At 55.2% G+C, this 26,331-nt stretch overlaps 3 protein-coding genes across 4 annotated transcripts in view; 2 read left to right on the top strand and 1 right to left on the bottom strand.

The window, feature by feature from the left end:
• NAA60 (N-alpha-acetyltransferase 60, NatF catalytic subunit) overlaps positions 1–5,048 on the top strand; it is a 39,348-nt gene extending 34,300 nt beyond the window's left edge. Inside the window, exon 7 of the mRNA XM_054041784.1 lies at positions 391–5,048. The gene's annotated coding sequence lies outside the window, so the exon portion shown is untranslated. The remainder of the gene's footprint in view (positions 1–390) is intronic.
• A 3,628-nt stretch (positions 5,049–8,676) lies between these two features.
• NUDT16L1 (nudix hydrolase 16 like 1) lies at positions 8,677–13,409 on the bottom strand. Of its 2 annotated transcripts, XM_054041925.1 has the most exons (3): positions 13,179–13,409; positions 11,072–11,332; positions 8,677–9,831 (listed from the first exon to the last, which is right to left on the bottom strand). In XM_054041925.1, exons 1-3 carry the CDS (start codon positions 13,377–13,379, stop codon positions 9,382–9,384), a joined length of 912 nt encoding a protein of 303 aa, XP_053897900.1. In that variant the 5' UTR covers positions 13,380–13,409; the 3' UTR covers positions 8,677–9,381. The 2 variants fall into 2 exon arrangements, with proteins under 2 accessions (XP_053897900.1, XP_053897901.1); XM_054041926.1 differs by lacking the exon at positions 11,072–11,332.
• Positions 13,410–19,055: 5,646 nt separating this feature from the next.
• LOC128844586 (forkhead box protein J1-B-like) lies at positions 19,056–26,061 on the top strand. The gene is made up of 3 exons (XM_054042457.1): positions 19,056–19,133; positions 21,835–22,379; positions 24,988–26,061. Exons 2-3 carry the CDS (start codon positions 21,864–21,866, stop codon positions 25,759–25,761), a joined length of 1,290 nt encoding a protein of 429 aa, XP_053898432.1. The 5' UTR covers positions 19,056–19,133; positions 21,835–21,863; the 3' UTR covers positions 25,762–26,061.
• The last annotated feature ends 270 nt before the right edge of the window (positions 26,062–26,331 follow it).

Here is a 26,331-nt window from a genome sequence, read left to right as displayed (position 1 = left end):
AAATGCCCATTGACTTAAGGCCCTGATTCCCCCCCCCCCCCAAGAATTAACTTGATGTAATTTATTTGAGCCCAGTGAATGTTGTTAAATGCAATCTCCTGCTGCTGCAGGTGACCCCTTTCCTTGAGCGTTTAGAGCAGCTCAGCTGGGCCCTGAGCATTTGAGACTGTGCGCCCCCCTGCGCACGCCCCCCCCTCCCCCCCGGTTCCGCAGGGTCTGGAAATCAGAATAGTAAACTCCCCATTCTCCTCCCACTGGCTCAAATGCACAAAGCCCCAGTGTCTGACTGTAAGCTCTTCAGTGCAGGAGGTCACACTTTGTTCTGTAAAGCACAATGTCTGTCCTGTCATTTCCATTGTTTTCAGACAACTGTTCTCTTGTCTTTAATAGGATAATTCTTCCCTTTTATCTCCTGAATCATCTGGCTCTGTACTGATTCCAGTGATGCGGGCTTCCTATCAACAACCCAGCCTCTTAAAATTGACCACTCAGCTGTGGATTGACTGAGATTTGGCAGACCATATGCTTGACTTGTTGCAGCCCTGACTTGCCATCTTCTTGGCCCAGAGTCCCAAGGAATCCTGTGTGGATTGACAGTCATTGCTGTCTTATAAGGGGTGTCACTGTGCTGTAGGCAAGTGGCCCTTCCCATTACAGCTCTGTGTTTTACACCTCCCCTCCCCTCCCGCTCTCCTTGCTTTTGGCCAGTACTCACGTAGATACACATAGTTGTACATGAGATGGACAAGGATGCAGTCATCTGCTTTGCCATAGCATAGCTAATGACAGGAATGCACGATAAGACTATCAACATGCACTGACCATGTTAGAGCCCACAGTACATCAGAGGGCCAGGGCTGGAGTAGGCCCGCCATGTCCTCTCAGTCCAAGGGCAGATGGAAATGGGGCACATTTTCTCTTGGGCTCCCATGCTCCTGCTGATGAGTCTGTGTTGCTACTGGTAACACTCCTGCCCACTCACAGGAAGGAAACTGCTGCTGATATGCCCAGAGTCATCACCCCATGACTTAAAAAGAAGCATCTGATTCATGATGCTCTAAAGTAGAAGACAGGGATTGAAATTGCTGTTTCATAGTGAAATATATATATATACTGTATAGATCCTTCTGCCTTGAGTCTGAGCTAGAGCTCACCAGGATAGGAGTGGGGGAGATGTATAGAATTATTCCTGTAGTTGGAGCCCCAGAGGGAAGAGTGAGCCACCTCCCTTCCCTTAAACTGTTGCTGTTGGAACTGGAGTTAACTCCCCCAGGCTGTCTAGGAATGAGATTTGTTCACAGATCGCTGCTTTTGAAGAAAATTAGCTGCTGCCCCACTTGCGTTTATAGAGACTGCAGGCTATGAGAGGTGTGAAGGGGGTGCGCTGATAGGCAGCCTTGCTGGGTCCGTGCCAGGAGTCTGGTATTGAAGTCCCTGGAGAGGCTGCAACGTGACTGTCAGCAGTGGAATGCTTGCTTTGTTTGCACAAGACTTGTGCAGGACACTTGTCTCCCCATGTGGAGCTTGCCAAACATTGATCTCCTCAAGAGGCAGAAGGCCCCAGATCTCCCCACGTATTGAATTAGTGTGGAAAAAGACTCCATAGCCACAGGAGGGGCACCAGAGTGTTAGCAGGACATTGGAATAGTGCTGTCCCATCGGCTCTGCTAGCAAATAGGAGCAAAGCATACACTGAGTAAATACCTGGCCTCCTTCCAGCAATTGTCAACAAGCCCCGTCCCCTGGCGGAGGCTGTGCCCCCTTGGCTCTGCATCCCCATCCCCACTGTTCATGTGCCCACTTTGAAACTGGGAGTTGGCAAAGGAAGTCTTGAACTAAAGCTGGTGTGTTGTATCCTGCTGCTGGCAGTGCGGGTGGCAGGTAACTAGGAGGTTACTACGGAGACAGGGACTGATGGGATCTTACAGCACAAAGTTGGCCTCTGAAAGTAACTTAAATCTGCTGGAAGAATTAGCTCTCCAGATATCACTTAAAGACAGGTCAATGTCTAACTGTAGAGGATAACTATCCTCTTGCTATTACCATGCCAGCTGCTATCTAAGTGATGTGGGAATAGCTCCTATCTTGTCAGGGGCCTCTGCCTGGCACTGCCAGCATTCTAGATAAAGGACAGTCTTAGCAGCCCCGCCCCCCTTTCAGGAGGCTCTGAGAAGCCCGTTTTTAATACAGAATGTGTGCTGCAAATACAGCTTGCACTCTGTAACCCTGTCCCATGTGGGGTGGAGCCAAGCCCAGGAAGCTTTTTCAATCAGGCCCTGGGATGCTGCTGTGCGACTTGCCTTGAGGCAGCGGTGGGGATCATTGTTGAAGGTGCTGTTCATTTCCCAGCTCAGCAGGACACACGCAGCTTCATTTGTTATATTGCTGGAATAGATTGTTTTATCACAAAGGAGACTGTTTCTCAGTCAGAGCGATAGTGTGTAAGGATAGCTGGGATTTCCCTGTGTGGAGCAGGAATGGGCCTGGTGTGGAGCTGGGACAGATGTATAAACTGCTGCTGTGCAGTGGGGAAATGGCTGAGCTTCAAAATGGAGGCTTCACTTTGTGTAGATCACGTGGACTGAAGGAGGCTAATGACTCAAAGGGAGAGAGCCTTGCGGGGAAACTGGAGGATGGGTTGGTGTTGGGGCTGTGCAGCCATTGCTGTGTGTCTAATTCAGTGCAGTGAGGCAGGTAGAGCCCCTGCCTGAGAAAGAGGGCAGTGACCAACCAGCATGGGCTGGGGCCAGAGTTTTGTGGGGAAACTTCCCCCATTCTTAGTGAGGAGAAGAGATCTAGCCAGTGCCATGCAGTGATCTCACCAGGTCCTGCAATGGGATGATCTTCACCCATTTAGACTGAGAATCAGTGCTCCTCCCCCACCAGCTGTGCTTCATTTTTGTGCATGTACCTCACGTCTACCTAGTCTTTTGGCTGGGGGGCCCTTCTCTTGCAAAGAAGTTGCCTTCCAGGGAGGAATGGAATCTCTGCAAATGTATGTGCACTCCCTGCTCTGCAGCCAGAGCCACCCCACCCAGCAGGCTGGGCAACATGACAGTCCTCTCCTCCTGACACTGAAATGTCTTAGATCCAGCTGGTAGCTGGTCAGGAGGTGACTGTTAAGCTGCTTAGAAGCGGGTTTTTAAAAGGGCTACTCTGAGCCAAGCCTGTTTCCTTGGGATGGGCTGACACCTCCCCAGAGCAGAACTTCTCAGCCTTGTTCTCACGTCACCTTGTTTTTTCTCTTGTTTCCCTGGCCCACCTGCCTGGTATGGATACCAGTGTGCTCTGTATTTGGGGCGGGGCAGGAAGATCTGTTTCCTAATCATCCAACAGAAACTTTTAGCAAATTTTATCAGTGTAAAGAAGTTCTAACCCAGTATTCATTATGCACTCAGGTGCTGGGCCACATGGGATGTTAAGGGGTGCAGTCCTTGTGGGGTACATCCCTATGCTAATGGGAAGGGCAGCCTCCCTCTGATCTGCTCAGCCCTCCAGACTCAGGCTGATTTACAGCAGCCTGAGGTTTCCTCTCCCTTTGGTGCCCATCTGCATTCTAGCCAGGAAACGCCATCCTGCTTCCCCTGTTGGACCTGTGCTGTTGGTGGTATGGGAGCTAAGAGGGGGAGGAGACTGGAGACCTCTGTAATAGACTGGATCTGCCCCTCACTGGCACCCTGCTGTCTGGGTTGTTAGAGTGGGTGCCATGCAGCTTTCTCCTGATTGCCATGAGACTTGTACTGCTCCTGGTTAGGCCTGAGTGGAATCTCTCTAGCCTCTGTGGGCAGGATGTGGAGGAAATGTGGACAACCTGGGACTGAGGGGCTTTTCCTGGGGAGGGGAAGTTACCCTGTGGAACCTCCTTGTTCACTCCCTTGCCCTATCCCCATGCACATGCCCTAATACTAAAGAAGTGCAGGGCCACATGGCTGAGTTAGCCTGCTCTTATACACACAGGAACCACAAGGGGGAGTGATCAGTCTGTTGGGGATGCAGCCACTGTATTAGCATGTGCTACAGAGGAACAGGTTCTCTAGTTGCCAGTAAGATCACCAACAATCCTTCAGTTGTGGGGCTGCCACAGAGGCACTCAGAGAGATGGGGTCTGATTGGCTTGAACTCCTATTATAGACCCTTTGTGGAGAGGCCTTGCCATTCACAGTCGTGTGACAGATGGCTTTATTCTCAACATGCTTTTAGATGGGGCCTGTTGGTTCTTCCCATTGTACGAGTTGGGTCCCCAGTGGAAAAACCCCTGAATGCTCCCTTCTGTGCCAGTGATCTTCCCAGGCAGAGTAGTCATTGACAATCTGCTTTGGCCCAGGCCTCTGGCCAAAAGGAGTTGCCAATTGAAACTGTTCCTGGTAATGCTGTATAGAGACTCCCAGCTGTGAAATTATAGGGGTACCTACTCAAGCCTGGCTCCCTGCCCAAGCAGACTTAGCCAGATGCTCTGTTTGAGCTCTCAATCATGTATCCTACACTGTAGTATTTAGGACAGTGACTATACCAATGTAAATGACCCTTGATCTAGTGGCTGCTGGCAGATTCCATTTTCTCACCTCCAGAGGGAGAGGCTGTGGTTTCTCTCAAAGCATCTTAACCTAATTTGCAGTAACTGGTTTTGTATTTTTTCCCCCTTATGTAGCTCATTTTTTAAAAAGTGCTTGAGGAGTTAGTCGCTAAACATGCTTCAGTGTGCATTGGGTTTGTTTTCCTTGCACTTTACTATCGCTCTGAAATGGCTGTACAATACAGAATCGTTTTTCCTGGGGGCTTAGGTTTGAACTCTTCCAACTGTTTCTGTACCTGTGGCTGTTGTCTATTCTAATGCCCAATGCCCCAGCAATGGAGCACGTCCAGAGGAGCCAAGCTACTTGTCCCACCTGCGACACCCCTTTATGAACTCTGTCCTCATTGCAAAGGTGTCAGCCACACATCACCCTGTCCAACCCTCCTGTCCCTTGTATTTATTGAAGAGCATATTGCTGCCACAGTCAGCCTGTCTCTCTAAATGTCTTTAATTAAAATGATTTTTTCTTTTGTGATTCTCCTGCTTGCTTTCAACTACAAGTCTGGATTTAAACTGCTGCTCTTGCCAATGGCAAGTGCCCTACAGTGTGCTCCATAAACAGAGGTGACAAAGGCCAAAAGCAGCTGCTGTTCTTGGAGCGCTGGGTGAGAAGGCTAGGCCATCTTCCCAGACAAGGTTTGCCCCAGTCAACCCTAGCAGGGAGCATTGCTGAGAGGCTTCAGTGACCCTATTGCTAGAACAGTCATTTCCCTTCAGAAAGTGGCTGGGGAGAGCCCTGCCCAGGGTCAGCACAATCCTCCACACCTATGAATTTTGGTTGAAGTGACATATGGTAGTGTTCTTGGCACTGTCAGAGCTCTCTGCAGAGCAGCTCTTCTGTCTCATCATCAGGCCCATTTGTACCATTTTATCAGCAGGTTTTTCTCCTAGGGGGGTAGTTAGATTCATAGTTCACCCTCTCCTCCCCACCACTTTCTGGATGCCTGCATTAAAAGGGGGTTGTACTGACAGAAGCATCTCACTACTGCTGCTCCAAGCACATCCCTTGGTGCTGCCCCTATTTTTGCCTCTCCACCTCATGTAGATGGAGGGGAGAGGGATGGTATCATATGTGGAAGTCATACTACCCCCTTCCTGGGCAAGCATAACCCCAGCATCTGCTCTCTCCAGCTCCCTGGGGCTGGCTGATGTAATACTTGATGTCACTTTACCTCAGGACCTTCCCATCTTCTCTCTCTGACAGAGCACATATAGCCAATAGCCTTAAAGAACCTAGGGGAGCCTCCCTTGCTGACCCTACCTAACCAGCACACATGTAATGGGAGGAGGCTTCTGCCTCTATTTCAGCCCCATTGTAGCTGTCACTGACCTCCAGTGAGGCCTCACCAGAGCAATCTGAACTAACCAGATCCTGAGTGCAGCCCTGCTGGCTGCCAGTTATTGTAGCCCCATAGCATTGGCATTATGTAACTATAGCAATGAATCTGGCAGGTTACAAGGACACACTGATAGGGTGACACCTATCACTGTAATGCGTGGAGATGACACACAGGGTGTAGAGAATGTCCAGGATTGTTATTGTGATCAAGGTTAATAGGGACTTCCCTGAAATTACATACAGTTCTGCTGGGCTGTGGTGAGATGATTTTTAAGGCTAACCTGACCTCTTTCCCAGTCTCCAAAGCAATCTAGTTAAGGGCCCTGCCGTGACTTCAGGGGAGCTAGACCTAAGCTCCTCTCTTGCCAGAAGTAGTGTAGCCGCTGTAGCACAGATAGTTAACATCTCTCAGGGGAAACTATTGACTAATCCACATTTCCCTTCTGGTTGTCTGCCACCAGGTGATTTTATTTTTTTTTTTAATTCTAGCTGTCTCTAAGAAGCAGGCAAGGGCAAAACATTGTTTTTCAATGTTAGAAAAGTACAGATTTTTGTGAAAGTTGCAGTCCCCCATCTTTATCTGTGAAAATCTACCCAGGTTTGGCCACTTAAGCCTTTGGGAAAAGGAGCTTGCCCATGGTTTGTGAAGACTTGCTAAAGTTTAACTGCAAAAATCTCCAGAGAAGTTGGTCCAATAAAATGTGACTCACTTTGTCTAATATCTGGGACCAACACTGGAGAGAAAATATCTCCAAAGACTGTCTTTATAGTGCATGTTCCCTACCCTCCCAGCTCCTAATGTCAACCGGACTGCATGCACCAACCCTACAGCCCCACTGAACATGCTCAAGCCCAGGGCTATGGGAGCAAAGCCAAGTTTTCCTTGTAATGGCTGTTCCTGGCGGCAATGGGGCTAGGTAGCAGAGAGTAGAGAAGCGGTCCTTCCTGTGTGCTAGGTGCCATCCCCTGCCCACTCTCACTGGCAACCAGGCACTGTAAAGTCACTGAAACACCAAAGTGACTAGCAGACCTAGGGTGCTGCAGGAGGAGGACTCGGGGGAGTAGATGGAACAAGGAGCCAGGGAGCAGAGAGTGGGTCTGGAGGTTGGGTGCCAGGGAGGAGGGAGATGAAGCCAGTGGGTAGGGCAGGGGAGGGAATGGTGATCAGATGAGGAGCCTGGGAACCAGCAGAGTGTGGGGGAGATGGAGCTGACAAAGAGCTAGGTGCAGTACTGAGTGGCTGGCACAAGGAGCACAGATTGAATGAGAAGCTGGGGGAATGGAGAATATGGGGCAGGAGGTAGAGTAGGGTGTTAGAGGGAACTAACATTGACTGGACAAGGAGACTGGGAGTAGGGAGAAGACAGTCTGGACAGGTGGGACTAGAACTTACTGGACAAGGAGACTGGAGTCAGAAGCCTGAGGAGTAGAAATTGGAACAAGTGGAGGGGCTGATCAGCTCATCTTGGGGGCCCACCAGGTAACAGCTTGGTGACATTTGGTGTGAGCAGTAGGATGTCCTGGTGGGGCACAAACCAGGAGATGGTCAGACTCTGGCTCTCAAGCTAGAGGAAACCCATCTTCCACTTCAAGAGGGAGAGGGGGCAGGAGAAAGAGGGAGTGGAGAAGAGGATTAATGGGAAGAAAGTGAGGGACTGGCCACTCTTGGGTTTGAAGCCTGCCTCAAGTATCCTGTTACAGCAATTTGAGCTGTCAGGAAAAGAGGGATACAGAGACAGGCCCACAGTGGGGAGCTAGTGTCTCAGTTTAGAGAACTCCCTTGGCTCAGAGTGATTGTTCAGTGACCAAAGCAAAGGGCTTGGTAGGAGTACCTGAAACGTGGATATGGCAGCATCAGGCTGCACCCTACGAACCTTCGTAGGGCAAGGTTGGGCTGCAAGGCTGTGAGAATCTGCTGGAGGATGGTGCAGAGAGAGCTGAAATTATCCCATCTGTTGAGAGGGAGACGACAGAGCCAGGTGTGAATGAATGGAAATAACATGCCTGGCCACAGGAGGAGGGGACCATCTGGTTGGTTCTCCTGTTGACAGGGAAAGCTCTGGATGCAACTCATGCTGTCAGCAAGGATTTGGTAAATGGTTACGCAGAAGCAAAGAAGGCAATTCTTTGAAAATACCAAATTACGAGACATTGACAGTGGTTCATGGCCACTGAGATAGCTCCAGACAACCCCCAGAGACAGAGACGAGACATAGGCACTGGCTGCAGCCAAAGCGGAGGCCTAGGAACAGTTCCTAACCGTATTGGGGAAGGAATTCAGTATGTGGGTCCAAGAGTGGCAACCACAGTCCAGCACAGACATGGTGATGTTAGCAGACCTATAGTGGTGATGCCTTGTGGATTTCCAAACAAGGACTGCTCCAGTTCCACCTAAGAGTTTGGAAGTGAGCAAGGGAACTACAGTTGTGGCCCAGGGTGGACTAAAGGAAAAGGGGGTGAGAAATTTAAGGGTAAACTGAAAATGGCAAATCCAGTGGAAAAAGGAAAGGTGCCCGTTAAGTGCTATTACTATTGTCAGAGGGGGCACAAAGCCCAGGATCACCTTACAATGAAATCAAAAGTTACTAACCTCTTATGAACCTGGCAACTCAGCAAAGGGAAGCTCCCGGCAGTCAAATGCTGGCTGCTCCATTCCATGTAGATGCAGACACCAATGTGTACAGCCACTCAAAGCGTGCTAGCGGGAATAGCTTTACTCTCCAGTTTTCATTATACGAAAGAAAAGATCCCAACAGCGAACAACTACAGCAAAGCCATTTATTTCATTTTCCTGCTCCCCCAACTCTCCATATGCAAAGCCACACACCATCTTTCTGCACCCCACAGGGGCACCAACAACAAAGCCACCTGGGAACTGCCACTAGCCAGGTAAGCTGCCACCTTAAACTCTTCCATGTGATACCAAAGTCATGAAACCTGGGAACACTAGGAGCACCCCTGGACTGTTCCTACAGGAGGCAGTTTCATTTGTGCACCTGGCATGGAGCTACAGCTGGCAGACATGCCTCTTTTCAATTGGGTTCACTTATTCCCCCATCCCTTCCCCAACACAGCTGTGATTGGGTTCACAATACTGCAGCAGGGGTCTAAAAACCCTCCTTGGAACAATTTAAAAAGTAACATTTCTGTTCATTAAAACAATACCTAAGCTGGGACCTGAATGGAGCAGAGCATCCCTGTAAATTAAAGCATTCTAAGAGAGTCCTCGGGTAAGCACACGGACACCGGAGGGGGGCAGTTAAGAGATATCTGGAAAGCTTGGTACTGTTTATGGGCCTTACAAAATATAGCTTTCCATTGCTTCAGGCAAATCTAATCCCATCCCACCTGAGGAGCATGGAGGTGGAGTCACCTGGGCAGCATTTGCAGCCAGTGACTGTCTGGAAAGTTAGAAGAAAGTCTCTAGTCTCTTTACCCATTTTTAACCAAGTTGAAAAAGAAAAATTCATCACTCAGTCATAGCCTCAGCCGCTGGCTCAGCCATGGGCTCAGCCGCTGGCTCAGTCGCAGACTTTGCTGTTGGCTCAGTCGCGGGCTTTGCTGCTGGCTCAGCCTTTGCCACAGCTAAAGGCTGATTTGCCAACTCATTTGCTGGCTTAGCCACCATCTGATTGGCCGTCACAGCTGCCGTCGTCACATTGGCCGTCACAGCTGCCGTCGTCACATTGGCCGTCACAGCTGCCGTCGTCACATTGGCCGTCACAGCTGCCGGCTTTTTTTGCTTCTGGGTGGCAGCCACCGCCTCTGCCAGCTTCTCCTCAGGCACCATATTCAAGACCTTCAGGGCAAAGAGCAGCTGGAATTTAGCAGTCCCGATGAAGGAGTTCCCCAGGAAGTTCGGCAGCCCACCCATGCGGTCCTTCTGGGTGTACAAGGGGACACGGACCATTCCCATCACCTGCAACAGCACAAGCAATTCAGTAACAACAAATTGCACCTTCAGCCCACCCTCAGCACAAGCCCCACCAGCCACCCTGATCCATGAAGGTGCCATACCACACCCAAGCACCCAGACCATGCATGCCCTCCCCATGCCAGCCTCTCTTACTTCCCCAGGATGAGCACAGGTGCCACATCCAACCCCCCCAACCCCCAGCATGAATACCACACCCCTGCCCATTACTCCATACCAAACCCACGTGATGCCCCACATACCCTCTGCACAAGCACTCTAGCCCCAGTCTGACCACCCACCCTACCTACCCATCCCCCCCCGACCCAAATGAAGACCACTTCTTCCCTCCAGCATACCACACCTTACCCATTGCTCCATCCCATCCCATCTCCCAGTAGGAGCACCACAGCTTACCACCCCACCTTTCCCTACCATTCCCCACCACCACCACCACACCCCCAACACCCCAGGTGTACCACCAACTGCCCCCAGGAATGACCTATGTTCTGGGTCTATGCCTTGCCCTTCATACCACTCTGCAAGAATGCGGTGGCTCCATGTCCCCCTCAACAGGTGCCACAACCCAGGGTCACATTTAGTGCACACGCAGCATCACTCCTGGCAGATCACAGCATCGTACCCAGGCTGTACAAAGGGTCCTCCACCATCTGTGTTCTACATCAGGGGCATTAGATGACCTGGCACAAGCTCACCAACCCTGCCAGAGAATCCTGTAGCACCAGATTCCCCAGAAAGAAACTCATGTCTCTTTCTCTGACTTCTTACCAACTTATGTGCAATCCAAGCTGGGCCTAATACCTTGTTGATTAAAGCAAGGCACTGCCACACAGAAGATCACAGTTCCAGTCAGAGACAACACATCCAGACCTCACAGGATGCCCACCGGAGCCGAGGATTACTTAAAGTTCACCCAACCCCCATGTCAGAGGCACTATCTTTATGACTGAAAAGCAAACAGGACTCCCCTTCAAAGTGCAGCACAAAGCCCTCCCTATGCTACCACGTCCTTGCCAACTCCCTAGTGAAGGGCAAGGACTCACAACTAGGGATTGCCATGTAGCAGTGCGTAGCACTCGCCAGTCGCCACTGGTAGCTGTTAAATGCGGTGCATTCCCCCGCCCAGCTGCAATGGATAGCAGCCCAGCACGCCTAGTGAGGGAAGTTTCATTCCCCGATGATGTGAAGTCTCAGAGCTTCCAGACACCCCCTCCGAATACCCCACCTCCAGCCCGTGGTCCCGGGAATGCACCGCGCAGATCTCGATGGTGTGCAGCTCCTCCAGGGTCAGCTGCCTGGCGTAGAAGTGCGCCACCACGCGATGTGGCCCCTCTGTCAGGTGCGAGCACAGATAATCAGCTTCCGTCAGGCGCACACAGCCCAAACCCAAGCCCAGCACCCGATTCAGACCATCCTCCAGGGACCAGTAACGGCGATCCACGAACCCCCCAGGAAAGCCCAGTAGTCCGTCAAATCGCATCTGCATCTGCAATAGAGGCGCATTACGTTAATGGGGCACAGTACATAGCCCCAGGGACCCTGTGGGAGAGGAGAGGGTACCCCCAGCCAAGAGCTGGACACTTACCACCACAGGAAACCTCTCCAAGACAAAGGGGCCAAAGCACGTGAGGCACAAGACAGTCTGTACCCTAATCAGAGAGGTTTGAGGCTTTATTGTACCCCCCTTCCACTGCCCCATTTGCTTCGGCACACTATTAGCTTCTTTTTTTAATTGCCTTTGTGAAGGAAAACCTAGAACTTGACCCGGTGCCGGGCTGTCAGACAGTTTTTGTAGCTGAGTGGCGTGAACTGCCCCACTCATCTCACTAGGAAATAAGTGCTGAAGGCCAAACAGCTCTTTCACGGTGATCATTTTTAGCAGAAAATCCTGCTGCCCTTGGTAAAGGAGCAGTTTGCCTACCCCTCCAATTTTGCCTACCCTTCCAATTTTTACGTAGTGGTAGCCCCAGAAAACCCATTCCTACTTCTCCGCAGGATGAAGCTGAGCCTCCAGGGGGTCGCCTTCTTATGAGATACCCAAAGAATGGCAAAGCAGTACTGGGGAATCCTGACACATCAATACTGGACCATATGGAGAGCCTAAAAGGGAATCCCATCAGCCTAGTGCCACTGCTGGGAGCCAGGTGACCTGCAAGCAGCCAGCCCCAAGTCTTGACAAGTGCATTAGGCACCTCACAGCCAGAGGACCAAGCCTACCAACCAGAGATACACAGAAAAGACACAGCCACTGGTGAACTTAAGGGGCACGTTCAGTCCCCACCTCCTAGCTACTGTCCAGGAGTGGAGTGCCAGTTTCGGAGCTCCATGTTTTGGATCCGCCTCAGACAGTGGATGGTTGAAAAATCTGAAGCTCCAGCCTCTGTACCTGCAGGAAGGGAGACTGAGCTCTCCTCTGCAGGCTGCTGTGAAGGGGGCATTTCTGTTGCTCTGCTCCTCCCCTACAGCTGGGTTTTGATCCTTCTCAGTGACTACCTCCGGGCTCTGCTCAGCCCTTCCCAAGGTGCAGCGGAGTGAAACAGACATGACTCTTGTCAGTTTCAATGTCACTTACAGCACTGTGGAGAGCAACAGCAAAACCTGCCAGTCTTGTTCAGTTCACTTCGTTCTTGCTCAGCAAAACCCTGTGCGACAGCACAGGCAATGGAACACCCCATCTGCAAACTCTGGCAGACAGCATTGCAGAGGTTCAGGTCTGCAAAGCCATCCTCACCGCCATATGGGCCATATAACACTAGGTAAAGACACATGCACACACACATCCTCTCTCTATGGATTAAAGGGCCTATTCTTCAGCAGCTGCCAGCATAGAATCCACAGGCCTAGGGCGATTCTGCTAAACACGCTGGGATGGCTAGTGGTGTGTAGGGGAAGAGGGTCAGCCGCTGTCCTCGGGCCGGCTGCTCACGCCCTGCTGGGGCGAGGCACGGCCAGGCAGGGTACAACTAGCAGATCTGTGCTTGGGTAGCGACGGGCAGCCCGCCGGGAGTTGGTGCCGTAGCGCGGGGAAGACCTCAGCCCTAGCCCTGAGCGGGGGTCCCAGCTCTCCGTCCCGCCAAGGAGACTCATGGCATTCCCGCACCCTGAAGGCCGGCTCCCCGCTCCCCACCACAGGCCCCAATCGCCACCCAACCACGCCCGGCTCCCCACTCCCGACCCCAGACCCGCCCCAGGCCCTACCCGAAACCCCAAACCCAGCCCAGGCCCGGCTCCCCCCACGCCCAACCGGCCCCGACCTAGGCCCCAGCCCCCAAGCCCAGCCCCAGGCCCCGCCCCATGGAACCCGTCCGAGGCCCGCCCCAGGCCCCGCTGACCAGCACGGCGTAGCGCAGCGGGATGCGCCCGAAGAGCATGCCCGGGTTGGGCGCGTACAGCATGGCGTGGCACGAGTGGCTCCAGCCGGGCCCGAGCCGCATGGCCTCGTAGCGGCTCAGCGGCTTCAGCTCGGTCACGCCGGGCACCGAGAGGGAGGGCAACAGCCCCGCCGCGCCCGCGCTCCCCGTCAGAGCCGCCATCACCACACGGAGCCGCGACCAGAGAGAGGCCAACCCTACTGTGTGCGCTGACCTATCACAGCGCTGCGGGGCGGGGCCACACCTGCAACAGCCAATCATCGAGCCCATTGTCCGCGTCCAGCCAATCACAACACGGCGTGTGACACCAATGCAACAGCCATCACCCAATCCGGCCAATGCCATTCCCAGGAGGCGGGCATTGTAATGCTATCAATAGCCCTAGTAGCCAATCAGATCAAAGCTGCGGGCCGCGAGGAGCGGCCGCGCGGCATGCTGGGTTCAGGCCAGAGCGAGCAGGGGCTCTTCACTCCCAGGCACAGCTGACCAGGCGGGGGCGGAGCTCTTTAGCTCTGCCCTCCCCGTGACCACTGGCTGCTACCCACACTCGTGATTGGCTGCTGGGACCAAGAGGTGGGGCAGTGAGAACAGGCAACAGGAGGGGATCCCAGCTAGGAAAGACGAGGTCACGCGGGGGGCGGTCACTCACTGAGCTCGCGGGCCTGTTACTAGCGAGTGCGCCTGGATGGAGAAGATGGGGGAGGAATTGGGGCCACTGTGACCCTTTGTGGGAGAGGCTGGGGGGCCGCACAGTGACCCCGGGCGGGAGGGGTTGGGGGGGGCTGCACAGTGACCCTGGGCGGGAGGGGTTGGGGGGGCCGCACAGTGACCCCGGGAAGGGTTGGGGGGGCCGCACTGTAATCCAGGGGCGCTGTGCGGTGTCTGGGGCGTGGGGGAAGTAGCTGGATGCAGAAAACTGGGTCTTGTGGGGGATGTCCGCGGGGTCTGGCCGCTAATCTCCATTATACGGTTCAGCCATTAGGTGGCGCTGTATGTAACATATCCTACTTGAGCTCCCCGCAGCTGTCCCTGGCAAAGCTTTGGGGACGAACACATCCGGGGAGTGAGCGAGCTCTGTAGCTGGCGTCTACATCTGGTATACATGACAGACATGAGGGTCCAGAAGGCGAGATGGGCATCTGGGACTGCAGCTGGGTTTGGAGGGCTGCCCTCCCTCTCCCCAGATCCCTGTTCCAGCCCAGCACATCGCTCCTGTTGTACACCTTGGACAGCGCTGTGCAGATGCTGGGGTGTGGATGTCTGCTCCTGGCTGGGGGTTTCAGAGGTTTCCCCCCGCCCCCCCATCTTCAGTTATTGCAAAGTTGAGGTGGGAAAGCTCCAGCCATCCTGTTCACCCCGCCATGGGGACAGCCTGTTTGCTCACATCGTGGTGCTGGAAGGGTATGACTAGAGCTGCCTGTTCTAACTGGACAGGCTCCTTTCTCTACGTTGGTATCAAAACGTTGGAGGCAGAGGAGACTGAGGTGGATATTTCCTTCACAAATCAGAGGCAAAAGCCCAGCTCCAGCTCCCTGGTGCGCCAGACGTGGCTGAAGTGTCTCCAGATCAGCTGGCTCTGTGCCCAAATTGTTGATAGCATCTGCTCAGCCCCTCTTGTTGGGTTCTTTCAGAGGTTCTTGTGGGACTCAACCCTCAAATGGCTGGGATTGAGGGGGATGGGGGGAGTAGGGGGCCGGGGTAGGGGAGAGTGCCCTGCCGACACTGGGATGATACTGCCCTCTTTAGTTACTCCATTTAACCAAGAGAAGGTGCCTGCAGTCTGCCTGGGGAGAGATTGCACAGGCACATATACGGGCTCCCCTGCCTGGTGCCCTTCAATAGCTCAGTGGTTCACGCAAGTGCTGTAGTGTACTTGGAATGATGCCCTTAGATCTCTGGTTTGAGTCCAGCTGGGAGGAATGGTCCCTCTCCTGAAAAACAGCTGTGCCATGGCCGCTCACACAAAGCATGTTAATATCTGCCTGGCATTTGCTGCCAAAGCCTTAGGCTTCCCTTTGTAAGCAGAGATGTGAGGAGATCTGTGAGTGAAGGAGTGACAGGATGAAGCAAGGACATCCAGGGCCTTCTCTGAATAGAAATGTGGAGGCTGTACCTCGAGGGCATCCCATGGGGTGAAGGTGGGCCTGTCCCAGACATCCCTCTCTGGCTATAGATGTTGCAGTTTAGAGTGTGCTTCTCCAGCTGTAGGTCTGAGGGAGATGGCAGCCCCCCTTCCAGGAGTAAAGCCGTCCAAAACCAGCAAGGGCAAACCAAACAACATTGGAGCCCACAAAGAGTGCAGGCTCCCCCAGCAGTTGCCTGAAAGGTAAGAGAGCAGGGGTGACTGGGAAGGGGGCCTGACTCCCTGACCCCTCCTGTCCTGAGGACCTAGGCTGAGGGTCCTGGGTTCCAAACAAAGTAAGGATGGTCCCTCTACTTCAGGGGATGCAGGCAGCAGAGGCTCTTCAGACATCCTGGTAAGCAGCCCCTTGGGCTAGGGAGCTCTTCTCTCTGAGTGCCACCCTGCATGTGGCTTGGATCCTCCCTTTTAAAGGGCCACCCCTCTCCAAGTTTGACAGGCTTCCCACCTGTGCCAGGTTGGGGCTGACTCTGCCCAGCTGAGCTCTGTAACCCCTTCCTGCCTGAGGGGTGAGAACTGTCCTGTCCCACCACAGGAACATAAAGGGTCCACATCTCCCAGGCAGCAGGCACAGAGCCAGGCACCTAGAGCACTCCTGCAACTGGTTGGTTGGCCATAAGGATTCCTTTCCTTCCACCCCCAGGTAGGGGCAGAAGCTCTTTCCTTACCCTCCCTATTTCACAAAGTGGGGAGTGCGCTTAGGAGCTGAGTATGAAGCTGTCCTCATTGAAAAGGGCCTCATTTGGCAAAGGCACCTGATGGGCCTGCCAAAGTCAGGATTGAACCAGGTACCTCTAAGCAGTCAGTGCTATGTTTGCCCGAGGGCACTGAAGTGCTGGGCTTTGGCCTTTTCTCTCTGGGGAAGGGTTTTGGTGATGAGCCATGAAGCTTTAGTGCAAAACTTGCTTGAGACTTCAACTATCACAACTGCTGTGCAGGTTCTTCTAGCACCTCTCACGCCCAGAGTCAGAGCCTTGGATCAACAACCCCTGCTGCTTCCCATAGTGCTGAGAGGAATGAGTGACCCACGCACTGCACCGCAGGTATTTCAGAGTTGGGCCAACACAGTCACCAGGAATTGACCCCCTCCCCTCCTACCACAGTCTGGCAGGTATCCCTAGACCAGCTCAGCCTGCGGTGTGCCCTGAGTGTCTGGATTTCTGAACACTGTTTGAAATCCCACACGGGAAACGCCTTTATTTTCACAAGCTCTTTTCGGGGGCTAGCTCCACAGCCTGTTTCTTGCAGAAGGGAATTGGTTACCTAACACTCAGCCTGCCTGGATGCAGGTAGTAGATTCTGCCAGGATCTCTCTAGGGCCATGGCTCTTTGCCTCCCACTCAGACCTTGACCTTATTCAGCCCAAAATCCCACAGTGCAATCTGACCTTAGCCCACCATAGCCAGGACGTTTAGTGATGTCTACTGGCCTGTATGCCAGGGGGGTGGCCTGTTAACAAGTGACAGCCATAAAAGCAGTGTGTTGGCACGTGGGTGAGGGGTCACGTACCCCTCTGGAGGCCCATGTGCATGGGATGAATTTGTGGCTGCAGAAAGGTCCCCAGGATGCTGTGGCAGAGCTTTGGTTGGGGGCCCCAGTGTTGGTCACCTGTAGGTCCAGTGGCTGCTGGTATCCTTGGCAGTCTACACAGGCCAAGAGTCAAACAGGATGGGGCGGGGCAGGGGGTTCTGCCAGCTAACACCCAAAGCCTTTCAATCACCAGCATATTCCAGCCCAGCGTGATCCCTGTCCCTGCATCTCACAAGCCCTTCAGCATACCTGGCCACATCTGTGCCAGCACTGCAGAGCATGAGGTGAATTCCCATCCCATGAGCTCCCCCTACATCCTGGAAAGCCAACAACACCTAGTTGCAACATACCTGGGCTAGGTCAGAACTGGTGACCTGGTGATGGGTCCCTGGCCCAGGCCCCCTTCCTGCCTCCCTCTCCCCAGACCTTGCTGGCTGTTGGTGGCTCTCAGAGTTCAGCTCTGGTGGCCAAAGCTCAGCATCTGGCCTCCCCTTTGAGGCCCTGGGGTGGGGAGGAGAGAGGGGAATATTGGGGTTGAAGCGACTAGGACTAGACTCCACGGGAGAGTGAATGTGTCGGGCATTGGGACCAGCCCCAGGAGCTGCTCCAATAAGTTTGGGTCAAATAAAAGCTGACAGGCAGAGTTGCACTCCTGTCTAACCCTACTCTGCTCCAGAGCCAAGGCTCACCAGGGAATGGGTGTAAATAGAAGACTCTAAGTACAGTGTGACTTGGAGGGAGCCAGCAGTGTGTGCGTACACGTGCATTGAGGTCCCTGTGGGTGCCTCCTGAGGCAGTTTGATTTCTTTCCTTCCAAGAGACCCCCTCTGCACCTCCCCTCTCTGGCCTCTGACTAGCTAGGGCTGGGGCTGTTTAGTTTATCTGACTGATGAGGGGAAGTGCTGAAGCAGAGGCTAAGGTGTCCAAGCTTTGCAGCCCCGAAGACCATGCTGGGACCTATAACATCCAAGGACTGGACCATGTGATCTGATGGGGAGGGAAATGCTGTAGCTGGTGTTTAAACTGGGCTGAGAAAAGTCTGGGGTCTGTCATTGTTCATGGAAGGTTAGAGCAGGGGACTGGGAGACAGGACTCCTGGGTTCCAGTCCAGCTCTGTCCTGGACTTGCTCTGTGACCTTGGGCAAGTAGCTTTCCCTCCGAAGCTATGCCTCAGTTTCCCTAGCTATAGTGTGCTTTCAAAGCATGGGCTTTGTCTGTGGATGGAACATGGTGAAGGAGCCACATTTAAATACAGTCACACTGCCCTTTGCCAGCAGCCAGCTCATCTGGCATGCAACACAAAGGCCTCATTTGGGGTGGGATATACACCCTCTGTCATCCCACATGCTTGGAGCTGTGCCTGTGGTCTCCATGGCCCCTGCTCTGGCCCATATGGGATGCTGCATGCTGGGATTTGAGGCTCTGTGAGCTGCAACATGCATTGCAGCTGGTGTTGCTCTTTCCGGGCCTCCTCTGAAGGGCTGATCTTCAGAGGTCCTGAGGCTCTGGAAGCTGCAGGTGGTTGAACATCTCTCGTTCCCCAGCTCTCACACCACTCCTTCGCCCTCCCACGCAAGCCGGACTCATCCTTGCCACTGGCAAAGGACCTATGTAGAAGACGCTTTCCCTTCTTCCTTAGTTTCACAGGTGGCCAGCTTTGGCGATTTCAGCATGAGCCTCCCAACAACTGGTGTTTTTCTTAAAGCCTGGGCTCCTGGAGTCAGGTGATGATGTGAGACTCAGCTTGTATTCTAAAATCCATTCCTAGCCCTGGTGGTTGTGGAGAAAAGCTGGAAAACGTGACCCTCCCCCCAAAGGCTCAGAGACCAGGAGACCAACGGGGAGAAGAAGCCAGATGTAGGATTTCTAAAAATCTCCTGAGCTTTAGTCCAACCTCATGGTCTGGAGGCCCAAATTGTGCTCTTGCTCCCGGCCCCTCAAATCAAGGCGCTTTTCTTTGTCTAGCATAAGAATTTATAGAGGATCCCTAACTGCTGAGCGGGCTGGGAGCCTCCCTCCGGGCTTCATTGGCCAGAAGGCACAAGGGACTCCAGACACCAGCAGCCAATGAGACGCCCAGGATCTGTTTAAAGGGCCCCCCTCCAGCCCTACAAAAGGTGCTGCGGGCGCCCTGCCAGGCCAGCCGGGCGGATGGGGCGGTAGCAGGAGGCGCGGAGTGTGTCTGTACCAGTTCAGACAGGTGCCCCCCTGGGGACGCCACCCCCAGCCCGCACCTCTCTGCAAAGGTAAGAGCTCCGCTGTCCCTGCAAGCGCCCGGCTCTGTCTTCCCGCCCGCCCCTCTCCAGGGTTAGTCCTCTGCGATTCAACCCTGGGTTTGGCAAGTTCGAGGAACAGAGGCCCCCGCTCGGGCACTGCTCCAAGAGGCTGCTGTTCCCCAGCACCCAGGCTGCGAGGCACGCGACGAGCGCATCGGATGGGTCTGGGCAGATGTGCGGGCATCGGGTTTGGATCTGGATCTCGTCTGAACGTGGCTCTTTTCCTGATCTGCCCCCAAAGGAAAGGCTCGGTGGGGAGAGCAGGTCCCGGGGCGGGGGATTGGCCTTGCAACGCTGGCTCTGTCTGGAGGCCCCAGGAACTGGAGCTATGGATCCGATCGGATCCGCACGCATCCGTGCCTCTAACCAGTGTCGTGTTCGCTTTGTGGGTTGGGGCAGAGGGGGTCTCTCAGACGCTAGGAGCTGTGAGGGCTCTTCATCCCCTTCCTGGGTGGGGAGTGGGGGGATCGCCTTCGACAGAGGGTCTGGGGCTTGGCCGGGAACTCTTGTGTTCTAGTCCTGGCTCTGCGTGACCCGGAGAGACTAGCTCCGTGCCTCAGTTTCCGTGTCTGTAACAGGCTATGCTTGACGTTGCCCTGCCTCCCAGGTGGCAGTAACCCCTGAATGCAGGGCAGTCAGGGACTCTCATGAAGCCTGCTGTGGGTCCAGCTGTGTCGGACATAGAGTACAAGGGCCCCTCTTGTAGATGCCCCAGGTTGGCGCTACCTGCTGTAAGGTTTGCTGAGGAGCCCAGGCGCCATTGAGTGAGAGGGGACTTTCTGAGCTGCCCCATCCTCCCACTGCTCCAGCCTGCCAGGCGGCTAGCGATGGGTCTGGTTCTCCAGGCTCTCTGCCACACACATGGCTGCTGTTCCATTCTCAAGCTGCTAGCGCCTGGGGCCACCCTGGGCTGCCCTCCCCAGTGGCATTGTGTTCCCCGTTTGCTGTGCAGCACGCCCGGTCTGTCAGTGCACTACCTTAATGAGCATCAACGTGAGCCCTTTAGTGGCAGCACCTGGCCACCTGTGGTAACAGGAGAATGCTTCCCTGGGGGCCTCCTCAGCACTTTTGTTTTCCACACTGCATGTCCCAGGTGAGCAGGGCAGAGCCAGGTGCCAGTGTAACTCGTCTCGCAGCAGGTGGATTCTGTTTTGTTTGCAGGTGGCAACTGTTCGGCCTTTGTCTCTGTGCTGGCTGCACGGCTCCGTCCATAGCCCATGGGGCTGGGGAGCAGGGGACTCCAAGCCTGGGCGCTGCGCTCACTCAGCACAAAAGGGGAATGTGCATTTGAGGGAGCATTTTCCAAGAGTGAGAACCAGCTGATTCCTTGCCCTTCTCCTTGGCGCTCCCTGGGCAGGTCCCTGTACTGCCTCAGTTTTCCATGTGTAAATGCAGATGATAACATAGGGTTGGAAGATGCTTTGAGGTCCCTGCTGGAAGGTGCCACAGATATGCTTGTTATATTGTGCTGGAGCCTCCTCCAGCAAGGTCTGACTGAGGTCTCCCCTGAGACCTGGTAATGAGCTGGGGGTGGAGGGCTTCAGGGCCAGACTGTATTAACATGAAGACACCCAATCTGTCTATCTGTGTTGCCCAAGTTATCAGTTCTGGCTGGTGCTGGGGTACAAATCACTTTAATGCTGAATACAGGGCTCATGAAACATTATCCTTGTATGAGTGAAGGGCAGCAGGACTGTGCATAGCCTGGCCTGATTGAGGGAGGGTCACCCTCAACTGAACTCACTAAGCAGAGGGTTTGGATGCCCTCTGCCAGCAGAGGGGAGGAGTTTGTGCCCGTAGGTTTTGGCTCTGCTTAAGGTGACCTGCCCCACTCCACTGTTTAAACACAGAACTGATCAGGCTCCACTGAGAGTCTTTTGTTTTTAATGGTCGCTAGAGCTGAAATTCCTGCTAATCAGGTCTTAGTGCTGTCCAGCCTGTAGCAGTGAGATTCCCACACTGAGAGCTGAAATCACTGAGCACTGGGGGCACAGGGAAGAGGCCAGGTACAGCGGACGAACATTGCTTGAGGTTTCTTTCCTCCACCAACCCTGGGTGGGAGGTGAATTCATGTGAACGCACCCCTGAACTCTGGGTCTCTGCTGACCAAGGACAGCAGCTGTGAGTGAGGTGCGGTGGGGATGGCATGTTACAGGGACATTTGTTGGTTGGACTTCCACACCGCCAGGTGAGAAACGGAGGCAAAGGGCACTGCCTGTACTCTGGGGTGGGAGTTTTGCTCATGGGCAGACATGTTCAAATCACAGTTGTGGTAGTTTCCCCTTGGATTACGTTTTCTCCGCTAGGCACAGACTCCGCTTGTGAGTGGGGCGATGTTGCCTCTTAGAGGCACCGGGGTTGGGGGGTGTTTAGTTTTCCCTGATTACTGGGTTGGGGCTCGAGCCAGTTCTGTGTCTCATTGTTAAGAGGGACCCCTGGTTGCTGCCAACTCCACCTGGCAGAAGGGCTGTGCTCCCAGGGAAAGATCCAGATGGCTGTGCTGTCCCCAGCAGCTCCTGGAAGCCCTGGCCCTAGCTGTCCATGCCTGCAGCCTGGGTCTCTCCTCCCTCCACCCCGAGCTGTCTTCCCTTGGGGTGCGTCTCACAAGGAGCTGTGCAGGGCATGGGAGAGGGCTGGCCTATGGCTGACGTGCCTCTGCTCTGCCCTGCAGTGGGAGTGGAGGGAGCGTGTCCGCAGAGGATGCCCATCCTCGTCTCGCCCGACATCGCTGCCCGGTTCAAGGAGAAGTGGCTGCTGCTGCACCCCGAGGACCGGGACAATGTGGGTGGGGCTGTGACCTTGGATGACAGCCTCACCAGCCTGCAGTGGCTCCAAGACTTTTCCATCGTCACCGCTGATCCGGAGACACCACCTGTCCCCAGCCACCCTCTCCACGAGCCTCCCCAGCAGCTCTTCCAAGGGTCCGAGGCCCCGGCCAGCCCACCAGCAGGAGACACTGCGGCCAAGGGGATGCCCCCGTGTCTGGGCAAACCCACTTCCGCAGCCACCTCCCCTGGCACCAGCTACCTGCCTGGCCTTGGCGCTGCAGAGATTGATTACAAGAGCAACCCTGGGGTGAAACCCCCTTACTCCTACGCCACCCTTATCTGCATGGCTCTGCGGGCCAGCAAGCAGGCCAAGGTCACCTTGTCAGCCATCTACAGATGGATCATGGAGAACTTCTGCTACTACCGGCATGCTGAGCCCAGCTGGCAGGTGAGTCGGTGGCTTGAATAATTAACGGCCCTGTTGAGGCGATGGACAATGGAGGCCTCCGTCTGTCACCACGAGGACCGGGGCTCCGCAGGCTGATAAATGAGCCGTGGTATTTGATTCCTTCTGCCTCGGTCACTCCCATCAAGACTGCGCGTGCTGAGGGGTGAGGGTGGGGAGCGCAGGGCACTGTTTTTCTTTCTCTCTCTTGCTTCTTGGAAGACCCCAACAAACACCGTGTTTAGCTGTGGGGCTGCCCCTCCACCAGGTGTCTTCTGGAGTGGGGGATACTGGAAAGGTGACTCATCCACCCTCTGTTTCTATGGGGCCTTTCACTCTGCAGGTGGTAGAGAGGGTGTTTGCTTGGGACTGAAATGCAGCCATCTCTGGGGCGGGTCACAGCTGTGGGAGAGCTCCCAGCAAACCTACCCAGCAGTCTCCTTGCTCAGTAGGTCAGCTCTGCCTGCTCGTCATGGCCATGTGAATCGCGTCCCCACTCTCTGCTGTGTGGAGAGGAGCTTGCTGGGATTTCAAAGGGATAAGTGACAGGAAGTGGGGGGGGGGGGTCCAAGAGCCAGGGTCCCTGGGTTCATCAAAAGCCCCTTTATAGCAAGGATAAAGAGCAGGGGATGAACAAACCTGGCTTGTGTGTCTAGACCCAGGGCTGCTAATGGGGCCACCTGAGCTCTGGCAGGGAGGACTCTGGGCCGTGAAGAGGTCCCAGGAGGCATTGGCAGGTCTCTGAGCGTGCTGACAAGTGAGGAAGGGGCAGATTTGACCCCAGGCGTGTTGTCCCTGCTCCTGGGAGCTGAAAGCAGAGGGCGTAATGCTTCTGGGCACCCATACTACCCACCCCAAGCATTTCGACACCATCGCACCAGTCCCAAAGACTCGTGAGACTGGCTGAAAAAGCCTGTGATTCTAACACCGGAAATAGTGGGTGTCTTTTCCCGTCTGGGTGTGGGAGCCACTTGGGACCATGTTTTCCAGCTTCTCTCCCCCCCTCCCCCCTCCACACACATTCTTCTTAGACCGAGCTGAGGTCCCCATTAGCAACACAGCAAGGCCGCGTGCGCCTGCTGGGCAGCGTCAGGGCAGGCTGGACTAAGTAGTGCTAATCCACGGGGCTGCTGCCAGACCCCCTGGCGGCTGCAGCTTAATTCCAGCCCAGCCATCCCCCGGCTCCAAGGGGAGCCAAGCCCATGCAGCCACACTCCTGGCCTTTCCCGAACAGTCCTGGCTCCACACGACCCTTCCCCTGGTGTTCCTGCAGCGGGTGCTGCACTGTCCAGCCGGCTCTCTGGGGCAGGACAGAGACCCTCTGAAAGACAAAGGACTAGTCCATGGTGTCTATGCCCACAGGGGCTCTTTGCTGGGACGCCTGGAGTGTCACAGGAGAGGAGCTGGGCAGACTGCGGGTGACACCTGCCCAGTGTGTCCCAAAGAGCCCTTGCTGCCAACATGGCATGTCCAGCCCAGCGCTGCCCCCACAGGCTGCACCTTAGCTTGCTAGTGGTTGTCTTATAAGCCTCAAGCTCAGAAAGGTGCCGGGGGCAGCTCTGGGACGGGGCATCTCTCTGGCTGCAGCCCATGCACCCTTTGCTCCTGAGCCCAGCTGCAGGGAAGAGCAGTCCAGCGTCTGTGGCCCATTCAGCTGGATGGGTCTGTTTGTGACATAGGGGGGTTGGTTCAGGACCTGCCCATGCCTTCACAACAGCCGCTGCATAGCCCTGGGGGGGGGGGGAGTGGGGGAGGGGGGAGGTGTCGCTGCACCGGGGACCAAGGCTGCTTCAACTCCTCAAGTGGACAGGCCCTTCTCTGCACTCGGCCCAGAACTGCCTGTCAGGGGGGCAGGGAAGGGCCCTGTATCCATATCTGGAGGCTAAGGGACAGCTCAGACTGGTGGAGGATGCTTCAGCTCCAGCACAGCCTCTGCAGGGCAGCCCCCAGAGCAGAGGGGCTTGGTATTAAGGCCCCATTGAGATGCACGGGGCATTTTCCCGTCTCAAAGAGCGCCGGGGTCAGGCTCTCAGCAGACTCCGGCAGGTGCCCCGCGTTGGTCGCCCTCCGGACAGATTTCTTCCCAGCCGGGACTGAAAGCAGAGATTCTGCTCTGCACGTGACTGAGACCTTCGCCTGGCCATAGCACCTGAATCTCCTGGCCCCCAGCCCCAGACACTCACGTAGTGAGTTACATGTATGTTACTCTGCTGGCCCCATCTCTACAATGGGGCCTGGATATTGGTAGTGGGCAAAGCTGGCAACCCTGCAGGGATATGGGGCCACCCCATGCATGTTAGTGGGACATGGAGAGGTGAAGGGACTGCTAGGTGGGGTAAACGGTGCTAATGGTTGGGACTGGGAGTCAGGAGATCTGGTTCTGATCCAGTTTCTTTCCCAGGTGAGTCACTTAGGCCCAAATCCTCAAAGATCTTTAGGTGCCTAACTCCCATGGTCCTTAATGCCCAGTGCCTCAGTTGCCCCATCTGTCCAGTGGGGCTAATGCTACGCACTTTCTAGGTGCTGGGAGGGCTCAGCAGGCCCAGGTACTGCTGGCCCCTTTTTGCCGCCGTGTCCTTCATGGGCCTGTTCCTCCTTCTCTTGGCTGCAGAATTCCATCCGGCACAACCTGTCCTTGAACAAATGCTTCCGGAAAGTGCCGCGGCAGAAGGACGAGCCAGGCAAGGGGGGCTTCTGGGAGATCGACCCGCAGTACGCCGATATGTTCGTCAATGGTGTTTTCAAGCGGAGACGGCCGCCGGCCGTGCCCTACAGCCTGCCACGGCAGCGCCCCGCCGTGCCTGCCCTGGAGGCAGGGTGCAGCCTCTTGTCCCCCATGCCCCATCTGGGGGATGGGCAGCCAGGGCACACCCCTCACCAGGCTGCCCACCGCCCGCTGCACCAGCACGGCCAATGCTGCCCCCTGCTGGATGCCCCCAGCCCTCCGCCGAAGCGCAGCTGCCTGGCAGCCAGAACTGCCCAGTCCCCTCTGCTGCCCTCTAGTGGCAGAGATGCAGAAGCCCTGCGAGGAAATTTTGACTGGGCCGATGCCTTTGACGATGTCTTACGGGGAAACGGCAGCAATTTCGAGGACCTGGATATTAACGCAGCGCTCAGCTCGCTGGCCACAGAGGTGGACCTCGCCATGCAAGGCAGGTACATACCCCTTGCCAGCAAGTGGGGCACCCCGGCTACCAATCACCCCAGCCCAGGGGCTTCCCACTGGGAGGATTTCACCCCCTTCGCCGACACCCCCCACCACCCCTGGGAGGAGGCGAGGGGGGAGGTGCTCGGCAACCCCTGGGGCTTTGAGCAGGGCTTCAACTTCTGTGATGGCTTCCTCAGCGAGACTCAGCCCTGGGACAAAGTCGACACCTTCATGTGATCCCCCTCTCTTCTCTGGGGCTGCTGCCCCTCTCCTACCCCCTGGCATGAAAGTAGGCTGAGTCCCTCCTGCTCTCCCAAGCACTCTATGGGCAAGGCCCTGTCCTTCCCTGACTGCCAGTGCTTGTGGCTTCCTGAGCCCTTGGGCAGGGGTCACATTAGGAGTCTGTCTCTTCCCCCCCCACACCCCAGCAAGCTGTAATGTCCCAGACCGGCGACTCGGCTGGGCAGTGACTGCTGCAGGGCAGGGCAGGGCAGACCCTGACCCTGAGCCGCAGGAGGCTCCGTGCCTCATCATGGCCCCCAGGCTGCGGGGGGGGGGGCAAGGGGGCAGCAGCTGTGAGACAGGACCATTGGGGAGGCAGCTGAAGAAGCTGTGGGGGAGGGGAGGGGAAGGGGTGGACAGGAGGCTTGGAGGGAGCTCCGTGAATGGCGGCGTGCCCGTAACACGACAGGACGGCCCAGGGCAGGAGGGAAGAGCTGGCACCAGAGTTGCATAGCCTGCCCCAGCAACACCCCTCTGGGTGACCCACTTCCTTGGGCTGGGAGTGGCCTCTCCTGGGATCACCCC

The sequence above is a fragment of the Malaclemys terrapin genome, chromosome 10, assembly GCF_027887155.1.
Source record: "Malaclemys terrapin pileata isolate rMalTer1 chromosome 10, rMalTer1.hap1, whole genome shotgun sequence".
NCBI classification, from domain to species: Eukaryota; Metazoa; Chordata; order Testudines; family Emydidae; genus Malaclemys; species Malaclemys terrapin.
The sequence above is the reverse complement of the archived record's forward strand: the minus strand, read 5'-3'. Positions and strand labels throughout refer to the sequence as shown.